The following is a 15,093-nucleotide window of genomic DNA, read 5'->3' on the forward strand; positions in this document are numbered from 1 at the left end:
TATTATTTACCTTGAGAACATGTACATAATATGAAACAGGTTATATTTGCCTGGGTGCATAAAGGGCTGAGAATTCTGTCTTTGCAATCCCATTGGCAGATTGCCCGTGATGGGCATAGCAATCTGGTCTAAGGCTTATTCAATAATAAGGCTGTTTAGTTCTTTTCTGGATTGGTAGAGAGGAGGTTCTTGGTTGGCAGCTTTTATTTTTAATTATTTCCCTAACAGCTTCCATGACATGAAATACCCCTCCAGAACATTCAGCAAATTGCTAGAATCCTGATTGCACGAATCAACTTTTGGACAGAAACCTAATCGTGCACTTGTCCGTCAGCAAGATGTCCCCCATGCAAACAACTGTTCCAATTCGATATATACACGTATATCTGTATCTCCAGGATCTCTCTACAACTTTTCATATATACCGACCACGGTGACTTCAAGGTACCTCTCCTCTCAAGAGGCGGGGCCCACCCCGGGCAGAAATGCCCCTCTGGCGTCCCTTCTCCTAAGGTATCTGCACGCAGTTTCATCTACCGCTCCAGGCCCCGGAACACTCATCTGCAGTCGGGGAAATCTCGTTGGTAACACAAAGGCCGGGAGTAAGCTTTAACGTGAGAGGCAATCAACACACTTTTGAGAACCGTAATCCTCCGCTGAGACGCCGGACTCAGGCAGTAAAGTTTGGGCAATTTTTCATCCCGGGATTTTGAACAAATTAGAGAAGGCAGGGAAGCGGCTCAGAACCCTACACCCACCCAACCAAGTGGACGACGCGCCCTCTGCACCTGGGCTTCCCGACCTCGCCCTTCTCACGAGCCTCCCTCCCTCCTCGGGCTCGGCTCCCTTTTACTCCGAGCAGGGGAAGGCCCCGAGCAACAGGGGCGTCTTCAGTCCCTACCCTGGGATAGCCCCTGTCCCCCAGCCCGCCCACCTGCCGGGCACCGCGTGCCTCACCTGCGGACCGCGAGGGGCGCAGGCGATGCCCGCCGCCGCCTTGCCGCCGGCCCCGCGTGAGCCTGTAAACGCAGTAGCAGGCGCCGGCGCCGAGGACCAGGCCCGCCGCCACCCAGCCCGCGTCGCGGGCGCCGCCCATGCTGCCGGGGGCCGCGGCGCAGCTCCTGGGGGCCTGGCGCGGGCGGCTTGTACGCACCGGCGCGGGGGGTGGTCTCCGGAGCAGGGCGGTCGACCGCCGTGCGAGCGCGACCTGGCCGCGGAGAAAGGAAACGGGGGTCTGAGCTCCGCCTACCGGAAACGACGCCGGCGTAAGGCCGCCTCCTCCGGCCTGACGCGTCCCGGCGGCTGCCCCGAGGCGGGGCGGGGGCCGGGGTGAGGGGAGCGGACGCCGTGAAGAGCTGCACGGAGTGCGCGCCCCGACGGGGCACACCGGGGGTAGCCGCCGCGCCGAGGCCGGCTTCCCCTCGCTTGAGCCCGGGCCCGTCCCGCCGCAGCCCGAGGCTCGCCTGGCTCCAGGCCGCCCCGGGAGACAGGGGCGGGGCTTCGCTGCGCCCTGCCCCTCCACGCCGTGTCCCGTGGTTGCCCGGGCAACGCCGGGACGCGCTAGCCTTTAGCCGGGGCGCGGCTCCTGCTGCGCAGAGCGTGGAGAGCCGGCCCGGGGCGCAGAGTTTCAGTTGGGCCTCTGGCCGTGGCCTCGCTACGCACTGCCAGCCCCAGGCTGAGGAGCTACTTCAGGGAGAACTACATTCTTCAGGTCTGCGAGATACCGGAGCCACGTGGCGGCGGAGTTAGAAGAGGGAGGAGTCGGAAGAGATTTCCCAGAGGAGGGGCTAGGATTTGGCGGGGAGAGGGCGTGGAGGGCACGAGGAGCAGAACGGGAGAGAAGGACGTCAGATTTGGAAAGGTCGGCGGTCTGGGCTGAGGATACAGATCAGAGAGGAGAAGACAGAAGGGTGATGGTGGCTGAAAGGGAGCAGTAGGGGACATCTCCCAGGGAAAAAGAGCACAGGACGCCGGCACAGAAACCCCAAACTCCAGTTTTTAAGGTTTGGACAAGAGGAGAAGTGAGACAGAAGTGCCCTAGAGACAGAGGAGGAAAATCTGGAGACTGTGGCTTTATGAAGAGAGTGGACAATGGTGTCACCCAAGATAAGGACATGAAGGGGTGCAGTGCATTTGGCCCAAGGTGAGCCTGGGGTTTCCATGGAGCCATGAAGGCAGAAGATAGATTGAGGTTAACTGAGAAAAGAGTGGAAGCTGAGAGCTTTATACGGAAGGTAGGCAGCCCTGTGTGAAAGGAAGGACCCTACAACCACAACCAGTATTGCCTTAAACAGGAGGAAAGACGCCCCCCCTCCCCCGTTATAATAGGAGGGAAGGAGTACAGGATGGGGTGGGTAGGTTTTGTAGGTTTGGGGATAAGAAGGCAAGAAAGTTCTCTGATGACCTCTGTTTTCTCTACAAATATTTGGTGAGATATTTGCCAAGGATGTGTATGTTTGGGTGGGGATAGAGGGTGCAGAAGGGGTTTGGGGCAGAGATAAGTTATGTGGAGAATGAGGGAGAGAGAAGTCTAGGGAAGGAAAGAGAAGGAGCCGAGCTGTGTTGAGAGCCCAGCTAGGGTAGTAACACTCCTATGTAGTTGGGAGGGCAATTTGGTACAGTTCCCCTCCTTTTTGGATGGTAATTTAGAAGTATGTATTTATTAAAATGTTAAAAACATATATCCTTTGTGACCAAGTATTTCCACTTCTATATCTACTTTAGAGATATACTTGCACATGTGCTTAGAAAGATGTACAAGGATATTCATTATAATATTGTTACATAGTGAAAATATAAATAACCTAAATGTGAACAAGGGAATGGGATATTATGTAGAATAAAGTATATCTGTACCTTTTGAGAAGAAAAGCTTGCCAAGACATATTAAATTTAAAAGAAGAAAAAAGACAAATGCAAATTGCCCACCAAAGTGTCTACTACAGTCTAAGTTACATATCTGATTTCGTTATATGTGTGTGTATATGTGTGTGTGTGTTTATATGTATGTGTATGTGAGTATATCTATCTATATTTAGTATATTTAAGACAATAATAGATGCATAGAACATATGCCAAACTCTTAAGAGCAAATGTTTTGGGGGATGGTTTTAGGGGAGAACTCTAATTTTTTATTCTATATACATCTCTATTGTTTTAATTTTTTATGATGAGTTTCATTCATATTTTATCTCTATACAATTATATTTGAAAATATGTAGAGAACATGGTACTCATCTTCCCAGTTGTGTGATTTTCTCCAGTAGCACTCAGTAAACCAGATGTAGGTACAGAAGTAAGAGTTGACTTCATCCAGGATAGGAGTTTGCCAGGCATATAGAATGGAAGGGCAGTGGTGAGGGAGCGAAGCTTTTGAGAGTGTCTGAAGTGATGGGCCAAGGACTCTAAGGACTGGGTGGGAAATGAGAACAAGACCTGATACTGATATATGTGTAGAAAGTGGAGGTTCCTAAGGGGTGAGTAAAGAGCGGTAGAGGGAGTAATTGAATGAGGAAGCTGGAAAAGTAGGAGGGAGGGGTCAGAAAGTGCAATGTTGTATTTAGGATTCAGGATAAAGGCATTCTGAGTGATGACTCAGTCCAGGTTGGCCATGGAGCAGGTAGCAGAAGTGGACTTGAGTTGAGGGTCAGGGAACATCAGGGAAGGGATGGCCTCTCCTCGGCTTGCTCTCCACTTGCCATAACTCTACAAAGCTGCAAGAGGCATCCCTGGTTGCTCCTCTGGGTGAGAGCACTCCTTCCTCGTCAGCCTACCATATTCCTCTGCCCCCAGAGAAAAGAAGTCCTCAGAAGTGCTCCGCATTGCCTAAGATGATATTCTCCTGAGGAGTCCTTGACTCACCTCTGCTACCACATTACCAGCAGGGGTAAGAGAGCAGTCTTCTGGGGCCCTGCACACCCGCCTTAACCCTGTTACCCGCTTCCCCTACGAGACTGTCAGGATGAATCCCATTGTGCCTCGTATCCCTAAACATCTATTTATCTGACCCCATTTGCCAGGCCTAGCACTCTTCTAAAACCCATCTTCTGCAAGCTTTGGAGTACATAATCTTTCATCACAGATTTCTCTGTATATTTAACCTCTTTTGAACTTTACCTACTTGTCCTCAATAAAACCTGGTTGTCTACTTAGAATATCATTTCCCTTCAAACCTCTTGAACAGAGGCTGATTTTTTTTAAAAAGTCCTTCTTGACTCACTGGGCTTACTGAATCTGTTGATTGATATTTTTCATCAGTTTTAGAAAATTCTTGGTCATTTTCAAATATTGCTTCTATCTAATTCTCTCTTTTTTACCTTTCTGGGACTCCAATCACAAATGTTAGATTTTTTTTTATTGTGTCCTACATGTCTCTTTTGCTGTTCTGTTTTTTCCCCATTCTTTTTTCCCTCTGTGCTCAAGTTTGGCTATTTTTCATTGATTGTCTTCAAGTTTACTGATTCTGTTTTATGCTATATCCTGTTAAATACATCAAATGACTTCTTAATTTCAGACAGTATATTTTTCAGCTCTAGAATATTCATTTGATTCTTTTTTTATACATTCCAATTAAAATTCTGCATCTTTTCATCCATTTTGTCTATCATTTCCTGTTTTCTTTAACATGTTGTTATTTTAAAATCATTTTCTGTTAACATGAATAACTTTGAATTAAATTCTTTTTTTTTTTTTTTTTTTGTGAGGGAGATCAACACTGAACTAACATCCATGCTAATCCTCCTCTTTTTGCTGAAGAAGACCGGCTCTGAGCTAACATCTATTGCTAATCCTCCTCCTTTTTTTTCTTCCCCAAAGCCCCAGTAGATAGTTGTATGTCATAGTTGCACATCCTTCTAGTTGCTGTATATGGGATGCGGCCTCAGCATGGCCGGAGAAGCGGTGCGTTGGTGCGCGCCCGGCATCCGAACCCGGGCCGCCAGTAGCGGAGCGCGCGCACTTAACTGCTAAGCCACGGGGCTGGCTGGAATTAAATTCTTTATTAGACTTTAATTACTAGAATAGAATAAATGTTCTTTTTGTGTGTGTGTGTGTGTGAGGAAGATCAGCCCTGAGCTAACATCCATGCCAATCCTTCTCTCTCTCTCTTTTTTTTTTTTGCTGAGGAAGACTGGCCCTGAGCTAACATCAATTGCCAATCCTCCTCCTTTTTCTTCCCCCCTTTCTCCCCAAAGCCCCAGTAGGTAGTTGTATGTCATAGTTGCACATCCTTCTAGTTGCTGTATGTGGGATGCTGCCTCAGCATGGCTGGACAAGCAGTGCGTCGGTGTGCGCCAGGGATCCGAACCTGGGCCGCCACTAGCGGAGTGCACGCACTTAACCTCTAAGCTACGGGACTGGCCCTGAATAAGTGTTCTTTATTCAAATCACTGGTGTGATTTCTGTCTCCTGACTGAATCCTGACTGATATGGAAGGCTTAATTGGAAAAGGACATGAGGGAACTTTCCGGGGAGCAGGAAAATGTCTGGGATGTGGGTGTATCCATTGTCAAAATTATACAGCTAAGACTTGTGCATTTGAACTCATGTAAATATTACCTAAAAAAATTATAATTGAGAACAGGTGGGAAAATGGGTGAATATAATACAAGAATCACAGAATGGTGATAATGGTTGAAACTGGGTGATGGATACGTAGGAGTTCATTATACTATTGTTTACTTGATATATGTTTGAAATTTTCCATAATAAAAAGTTAAAATAGGGGCCGGCCCAGTGGCGCAAGCGGTTAAGTGCGCACGCTCCACTGCGGTGGCCCGGGGTTCACCGGTTTGGGTCCTGGGCGCGCACCAACGCACCACTTGTCAAGCCATGCTGTGGCGGTGTCCCGTATAAAGTGGAGGAAGACGGGCACGGATGTTAGCCCAGGGCCAGTCTTCCTCAGCAAAAAAAAAAAAGAAAAAAAAAGAGGATTGGCAGATGTTAGCTCAGGGCTGATCTTCCTCACAAAAGAAAAATAAATAAATAAAAAGTTAAAATAAAAGATAGTCATGGCTGGGTGTTTTTTTCTCATAGCGTATGTAGCTAAGGATGGATGGAATGACAGGCTTGACTTGGCTGCCTGGTCATTTTCTTTGCTTGCTGTATCAATTATCCATCACTATGTAATACAACTGCAAAACTTAGTGGCTTAAAACAACAGGAATCATTTAGTTTGCTCAAAAATCTGAAATTCTGGCAAGGTTTTCCAAGGAGAGCTTGTCTCTGCTTCATATGGTACCATCTGGGGTAGATCAACAGGGTTAAAGATCCACTTGGTTCACCTACATGCCTGGCAAGTTGGCGCGGGGTGTTGGCTGGGAGTTCAGCTAGGTCTGTGAACCAGGGAGCTTGGTTCCTCCATGTGGGCCTCTCCATGGGCTCCTTGGACTTCCTTAGAGTATGTGCTCAGTTCTAAGCAAGTGTCCCCAGAGAGAACTAGCTAGAAGTTATAACACCATTAATGACCTAGGCTCATAAGTCAACATAATATTATTTTCACCTAGATTCGAAAGAAGGGAACATAGGCCCCACTTCTTGGTGGGAGGCATATCAAAGTCACATTGCAAAAAGAGCCTGTGGGATGGGAGATATTGTCATGGCCATTTTGGAAAATACAATCAGCCACACCTGGCTTGTTTATACAAGGGGAATCTGGGATCAAGCATTATCTGAACAAATAAGGTGTAGATCACAACAGTATCACCCAGTAAGTGGGTCTCAACCCTTCTGTAATTATCCCTTCTTCCTTTTCTGTGTTCCCAGGAGCAGATGTATACTGAACACTAGCAAGTTGCCTACACAACATCTGCTTCCCTCTTTCCTCTTCCTAATATTTCTTACATTCTTATTCCATAACCTACTGTCACCGACTAGGTGCCTCAAGAAACTCAAAGGTGGGTTTGGAAGCAATTAACTGTTTTTCCAAGTTGTTTCTTTTCTTTTTGTATGTTAAGGAGATGTAACCGCCAGCCGTCCTGAACCTGACCAAGCCTTGCCACCAGAGCTATGCCCATTACCTTTGCCTTATTTGTAATGCAAAGATCTCTCTAGGAGGAGCTTAGTCCTCATTATGTGGAATGCCTCTCCCTTTTGAATATTCATTCCCCAACCAAATAAAAGTTCCTGCTTTCCTTTGTTAGGGGACTCCATGACTTTGGAAATGATTCCTCATGGCCTCCTATTTGGTACAAATACACTTTACTTTGTGAGACAACTTCTGCTGGTGTAGAGTCTTATTTAATTCACCAGGAGGCGAGCCCACTTGATTTGGTAAACTACCTCTTCCCCACATAGTCCATGTGGTTCAGGAGAACTGACCTATCCCTATCTCTAGGGTTGGACCCTGATTGGTTTATGGCAACCAATGTGTTCAGTTTCCCTGGTCATAATGTTTGTGACCATGGTGGATGGTGGTGGGGATCATGGGAGAGGGCAAGATGTGATCTAAGCCAATTTAGATCAGGTTGCTAGTTGGAACGCTGGGACAGCAACATACCATTTCTAGATGTTCGTGGGGAAGCATGTAGTCCTGGGAGCCATTGGCAATTATCTTGTGTCCACAAGAAGAGATGGTTTTAGGGTGAAGTGGATTCTGAGAAAGGCAAAGTGGGGAAATGGAAAGAAATCAGGTCTCTAGTGACATCAGTAAGCCACTGGGTTAACGCCACCCTAATGCTTGATCTACCTTTGGAATTTCTAGTTGTAGGAGCCAATAAATTCCATGTTGAGTTGAGGTTTATTATTTGAAACCTAAAGCACCAGAAGCAATACAAGAAGATTATCTTTTTTTTTTTATAATTTTATTTATTTATTTTTCCCCCAAAGCCCCAGTAGATAGTTGTATGGCATAGCTGCACATCCTTCTAGTTGCTGTATGTGGGATGCTGCCTCAGCATGGCCAGAGAAGCGGTGCGTCGGTGGGCGCCCGGGATCCGAACCCGGGCCGCCAGCAGCGGAGCACGCGCACTTAACCACTAAGCCGTGGGGCCGGCCCAAGAGGATTATCTTTTATTATGAGATTGCCTAGGTTTGATTCTTGGCTCTGCCGGTTACTAGTTGTGTGACTTTGAGCAAGTTTCTAAATCTCTGCCTCAGTTTTCTTTGTAGTAAGATTCCAGGTGGATGAGAGACAGGCCTTTATTTTCTGGAGTGGGAGAAAGCGATTGTGAAAGGGAAAAATGGGAAAAGAAAATCGCAAAATGTGTCCTCAGGCAAATCAATTTCAGGAAAGAATACATAAGAAAGATGAGGATCTGGAAATGGATTCCTTTATACTATTCATGCTCGCGTATCCCTTGGAAAGCCTTTGTGAGCTCCTCAAGGTTTGCACAACCAGCTTAAAGACTGCTGGATTGTATGTTCAATTCAGGTTAGGTAACTTTTATTTTTTTTGAACAACAGATGAAGCTCTTGACGCCAGCCAGTCTTTTTTTCTTGGGGGACAGCAAGAGTAGTCAGCTAAGGAGGGTACATTAGACCATTCCATCAGCAAATATTTGCTGGGCATCTACCACGTGCTGGAAGAAAACACCTCAACAGCTTCAGCCACTTGTAGCTGTGACTCTAAAGCTATCTCTAGCCCAAACTTTTCTCCTGAGTTCTCTGTGCACTTATCCATTTGGGTGTCCTACAAACACATTAAAGAAGTAAAAAGAAATGGTCAAGTTAATTTTAATAATCTATTTTATACAAACCAATCTATCCAAAATATAATCATTTCAACATAGGTTCAATATAAAATCATATTAAGTCTTCAAAACTGGGTGTGTATTTTACACTTAAGGCACATCTCAATTTGATCTAGCCACATTTGAAGTGCTCAATAGCCACATGTAATTAGTAGCTGCCATGTTGGACAATGCAGGTCTAGAACATATTAACATATTAAATAAGCCATGACACAGAAAGGATCATTTTGTCTCTAAGAAAGTTGTCTTTTTCAAGGGCACCAAGGTTCTGGAACTTCAGGAAGAGTCTGAGCGGCACAATGAGGGTGGAGGGGCTGTCTACTGGCCAGTCAGGTTGCTGACCTCCGTCCCAGCATTCAGTGGGGTCATACATGGGACAGTTCTTCTCACCTGCACCGAAGAAAATTGATACCTATTTTCGAATCTTCAGGAATCCGAGTGATTAGATTTTTACTGTGAAAATGAAAGACGTGATATGAGCATGCTATAGACTGAATGTGTCTCCCCAAAATTCATGTGTTGAGACCTCATCTCCAATGTGATGGTATTTGGAAATGGGGCCTTTGAGAGGTGATTAGGTCATGAGGGCAGAGCTCTCATGAATGGGATTAATGCCCTTATAATAAGAGACCCCAGAGAGCTCCCTTGCCCCTTCATCATGTGAGGGCACTGTGAGAAGACGGCCATCTATGAATGAGGAAGTGGCTTTCACCAGACACAGAATCTTCCTGCACTTTGATCTTGGCTTCCCAGCCTCCAGAACTGTGAGAAATAAATTTCTGTTGTTTGTAAGTCAGCCGTCTATGGTGTTCTATTATAGCAGCCGGAATGGACTAAGACAGAGAATAGGTCGTGGACTAACTGTTGGAGTGGTTTGTTTCAAATCACAGAGCCCTTTAAACCCCTAACTGGGAAGGACTCTAGGGGAGAATTCTGGGACATGAGTGAAGATTCAACAAGTGGCCCTCCTTTTATCTCTCTGAATTTTACCATCCCTTTGGGGTTCTATCTCTTTGGATACTGCTGTGTCTGCCTCCCTATCCCCATCTAAATGAAGCCTGTCCCAATGAAGGACAAATAAAATGTATGGAAAGTCAGAGATGGCTAGTGTCTTAGCCTGCTTGGGCTGCCATAACAAAATGCCATATACTGGGTGACTTAAACAACAGAGTTTTTTTCTCACTGTTCTGGAGGCTGAAAGTCTGAGATTGGGGTGCTAACATGGGTTCTGGTGACGGCTCCCTTCCTGGCTTGCAGACGGCTGTCTTCTTACCATGTCCTCACATGGCAGAGAGAGCAAGCTGTCTGGTGTCTCTTTTTATGAGGGTACTACCCTCATCATGAGGATCCTACCCTTACAACCTCATCTAAACCTAATTACCTCCCAAAGGCCTCATCTCCAAACACCATCACATTAAGGATTAGGCTTCAATATATGAATTTGGGGGGCACACAATTCAGTCCACAGCAGCTAGTAAATGTAAGAAAACTTGTTATTTAACCCCACTGACAAAAACAAAATGTAGATGAAAATGAATTACGGTTTTCCACCCATCAAATCAACAAAAATAAAAATTGTATAATTTTCAGTTGGCAAGGTGAAATGGACACTCCCATGGTTTGCTAATGAGAGTATAAATTGATAATTTTTTGGAAAACAATTTTGAAATATGTATGAAGAGCTTCAAAATACACCTTTTGATTCTATATTGTTATGGAAATCTATCCTATGGAAATGGAGATGAAGATTTGTACCTTTCATCATTAGTAATAATTAATATGTACATCATATAATTTTTAATAATGGGAGAAACTTAGAAACAACCTAAATGGCCAACCATTTAGAAATTGTTAAGCATTTATGGTACTATCTTTTGCAATAGATTATCAACCAACCTCAATACATGATGTTTTGAAGAGTTTTTGGTGGACACAGAAAAATATTCACAATATAATGATTAGCCAGAAAAAAAAGGCAATACAAAACTATATATAGTATGATCCTAATTTTAATTTTGTAAAAAATATATGCGTTGAGGAAAGACTGAAATTAAAATTTTAATTAGAGGTTATTTCTGATGGCAGGATGATGGTTGATTTTTATTTTCTTCTTTGCATTTTTTCTGAATTTTCCAAATTACATAGAGCATACACTTTTTATACTCAGAAAATCTGTTCACATATTAAAACAAAATAATGAAATGCTGGCCTAAGTGTAGGAAAAAATGCCTCCTTTTTTGTTTTCCCATATTATTATCAAATGAACTTTATTGATGGAGAATTAGAAAGGAATAAACAAAGAAAGCACAGGAAGCATAAAAGCATTCATTGCTGGGAAGCACTGGTTTCTCATCCCGGGAGCCAGCTGGCGGGCCTGGTTGCAGGCCTGTGTCTGGTCTCCCTGGGACGAGGGCCCTTTTGCCTCTGGCTGCACAGCTGGGGTCTCCTGGACCCCCTGTTTCCTAGATAGGCCAGCCTCTGTCCCAGCTGGCACCTCCATAAAACCTTCTCATTCTGGTTCAGCTTTCAGGGAGGCCTGTGTGTAGGTAATTGCATGCTGGTAGGTTTCCACTTTTTTTTATTTTAGCAGAATCCCAGGTTTCTCAGGACTCTTATGAGAGATGCTCTACGGCTGGAGAAAGGGCATTGGAGGGGAAGAGAGCTCTGCTTCTTCCCTTTACACCCAATCTGCAACATCCAACTCTGCTTTTATCTGGATTATATTTTGGGATTCCCATGAGTTTTGTTTTAAAAAAATTTTTTTTTTCTGATTTAAAAAATGAATTTGTGGGCCGGCCCAGTGGCTTAGCGGTTAAGTGCACGCGCTCTGCTGCTGGCGGCCCGGGTTCAGATCCCGGGCGTGCACCGACGCACCGCTTCTCCGGCCATGCTGAGGCCGCGTCCCACATGCAGCAACTAGAAGGATGTGCAGCTATGACATACAACTATCTGCTGGGGCTTTGGGGGGAAAAAATAAATAAATGAAATCTTTAAAAAAAAAAAAATGAATTTGAAACCAATGACCAAGCACCACGGTTCTGTCAGTAAATAATCTCTTCCTTCATAGTTCATGTCCTCAGTGCTGCAGCAAGCTAGACTCTTCCCTCATAGACCATCAGGATCTAGGATGGCTTTCATGCAATCTAGATGTACTGTTTGTACAAAAAGTATAAGCATATAGAGATATAGGATAACCTTTTGTTTTTAGACTTTGGAGTCAAAATTTTTTTTTAAACTTTAATTTTAGATTTGAACTAAATGAGTTAATGATAAAATACTTGGAAATTTGGGCAATAAAATATTTACTCTATATTATTTTAAGATTCAGCAAAAATGTATTTTGGAAATTCAAAGTTTTTTAAAAATGTCTACATGTAGATACTCAGAGCCCGCACCTAGACAGAATTGTGGGGAAACTGAGTATTGCCTACTGATTCCTCACCGTCACTATAGTCGTCATTTCTCTCTCTCAGAACTCTGAGATACTCATCACACCACTGTTGGAATCTCCTTGCTTGGAGATATTCCTTCCAAAAGACATTTGTCTTTTAAAAGATATCATTAAGATAGGAGCCCACACAATGAAGCCCTACTGGTAGAATTTCAGACAGCAGGTTGTTGAAAATACTTAGAAATTTGTTTCTCCCTCAATTTTCTACTGGGCAGAAGTCAGCACACTGTCTATAAACCAAGCCTGCCCCATAGGGACCAAATGTGGGCGAGATATTAGAGGTAGAGTGTCGACAAAATTATTAAGCAGCTATACATGGCGATTGTATCTGAGAGCAAAGGAGTGCTCTTCAAATTGTTAGCTCAGATTTCGGTTTAACATCCAGGAAAGATTAAAGGAGTTTGCAAAACTAGATCTTCCCAGCAGAGGGCGTATTTAAATTACAAATCATGATTTTTTATGCAAAGTTTTCTATTTTTAGAAATAAAAGTTTTTTTGTAATTTTTATGATTTTTATGCAGTTTTTATGCTTTATTTTTCTTTCATGGTTAAGTTTCCAATCTGTATTTTTAAAATATCATATTTATTTCTAAATCACATAGACTCTATTATCAAGTATTTTTTTAAAGAGGCTAATTGCTGCAAATATTTGCCAGAGATGCAAGAATCAGGACTTAATGAATACTTGAGCAAGCGACCACTGGCCACTGTAGGACAGAAGGAACTGGTTACACTAACTCATTTTGCTGGACCTTGGGGCTAGAAGGTTGTGACTTCTCCTGAGGGCGGTTATGTTTGCTGAGTTCCCTCAGCCGGGCCAGGAAATTCCCAGATGCATTTCCAGAGGCAAACCCATGGGACACTTAAATAACCAAAAAGCATATGATTTATTATTTCTCCAGTAACAATTCACTTATCTAGGGATTAGACAGCTGGGGACTGCCTGCTCGTTGGGCAAGGCATAATTTGACAGGTCTCAGAATCTGTTGTCTAGATCTCACCTCATAGAGACTGCGTCTTCTCACCTGCCAGTCTGCCTTAAAACCCCTCAAGTTCTGGCCTTGAGGGGATTCTTCCTCTCCCTGAGGCCCCTTCTGAATGGCTGAAGCCAGTTGGTCCCTTTCAGTAATCTTTGGTATACTTTCAGTTACAGAGTTTCTAAAATAAAAATTTGGCACCCTCTATTAAATGTCAACAAGACACAGAAGCCCCTTTACTTTCAAATTTTTAACTTAACTTCCATAGAAACAAATTAAGATGTCTCTTAGAACAACAGCATGCCAGCTCCATCTCTACCATAGGTGGGGACCGTGAGCATTTGTGAGGTGTCACTCTGGACTTGTTTTGGGAGTTGGAGTGGGTAGAGAGGTAGAAGGGATTTTGAACAGTGTTTAGGAACTTAAACCTATTCCTAAGTAAAGGGGTTTCTGTAACTGATTCTGACATGCATTTTTAAAAGCAATCTCTTCTAAAAAAAACAAGCAAGGTGCAAACTATATGTTGATTATTCTACTGTCTATTGAAAAGAAGAATGTGTTTCTAGGTTTGCATATGAATAAAATATTTCCAGATAGATAACGTGAAGAAAAAGCCCCTCAAGTTCTGGAGGAAGATACACATGAGTATGGGCAAGGAGGAGCTCTGGCTTTGTAGTTTAAAAACCTGCTGGCTCCGTGAATCACCTGGCCCTTCTTTGCCTCATCTGTGAAATCCAGAAGCAAGAACATACCCTGTAAAACTCGAGGTTGTCCCTAGTGGGATCTTGGAAACTAACTGACCTGTGACTCTTTGATGTCTGACCATCTGCCACTTGTGGCCATGTGATTGATCCTGCCGGGGTTTGATCATCAACGACCTGCTGGGTCTAGAGGAGGACCCAATCCCAGGTCCTAGTATAGAATTCTGGCTTCTTCACAGAGTGGCTCTGTCTGCTTCTCTTTTGCATTCATCCTTTGCTCCAGCCAAACTGATCTGTGCCCCTGAGGTTTTGCTCTTGCCAAGAGAAAGACCCTACCTACAAGACCCCTGCCCTCTCCTTGCCACTTGCAAGTGTCTCCAACTGTTGAGGAGCCCACAAACATTTGATAATCACTTTTATCTCTGCACTCATGAAGCAATTATTTTCTGTATTGCTATTTAGGCCCTTAGCATATTTCACTATGTTTATCTGAGTATCTAAAAAGATAAACAAGATTTGCACTCTTAAGTGTCTTCCATCTACCCATAGTTCTAGACAGTTACTGTCTTGCTATTTATATTTAAGCTATTGTTCTATCAAATTCTCTCTCCTAACCATTTCCCGCCAAATGCATTTGTCCTAATCTCTTCCATTAGACTTGGTATAAAGTCTGTCTCTCTCTCTCTATCATCACACTGGCCTTTAATGGTACAAGGGAATATTTTTAAATTTCTTTTCTCTTTGTCCAAGTCTTTTCCTCTAATGGAAGTCATAATTAGCAGTGGAATGGTTAAAAATAATGATGATGGCTTGCGATCATTATTATCTATTGAGTGCTTATTTTATGCTAGACACTATTCAAAGTACTTTACATATATTCATTTAATTCTCATGATAACCCTATGACATATGTACCTATATTATCCCATGTATAGTTAAGGAAACAGAGGAACAGAAAAGTAACTTGTCAGAGGTTACACGCTAGAAGACTGCAGATCCAGGATTTAAAGCCAGTGGCCTCCACCCACTGCATTATCTTCCTTCTTGAAAGATGGATAGTAGTGAAAAGGAGTAGAAACAACTGTCTGGATAAACCCATGTTTGCCGTCAGTACTCAGATGTCTTTCAAAATATTTGAGAAATATTGGCGACTGAGATTAGGGAGACGGAGCCAAAAGAAAGTGGAGGATTGCACAATTGTTTTGTGAATGTACAAGCTTGAGAAAGCCAATCCGGATAATTAAGTCGTGGTCTTTTTTGTCCTTAGTTGTGTAAGT

General features: G+C 43.8%; 1 protein-coding gene across 1 annotated transcript in view; it reads right to left on the minus strand.

The window, feature by feature from the left end:
• ARMC10 (armadillo repeat containing 10) overlaps window positions 1-1,259 on the minus strand; it is a 32,256-nt gene extending 30,997 nt beyond the window's left edge. The window contains exon 1 of the mRNA XM_058523996.1: window positions 958-1,259. Within this exon, the coding sequence (XP_058379979.1) occupies window positions 958-1,096 (139 nt within the window). The 5' untranslated portion in view covers window positions 1,097-1,259. The remainder of the gene's footprint in view (window positions 1-957) is intronic.
• Window positions 1,260-15,093: the final 13,834 nt, after the last annotated feature.

Source organism: Diceros bicornis, chromosome 3, assembly GCF_020826845.1.
Source record: "Diceros bicornis minor isolate mBicDic1 chromosome 3, mDicBic1.mat.cur, whole genome shotgun sequence".
In the NCBI taxonomy this organism is placed as follows: domain Eukaryota; kingdom Metazoa; phylum Chordata; class Mammalia; order Perissodactyla; family Rhinocerotidae; genus Diceros; species Diceros bicornis.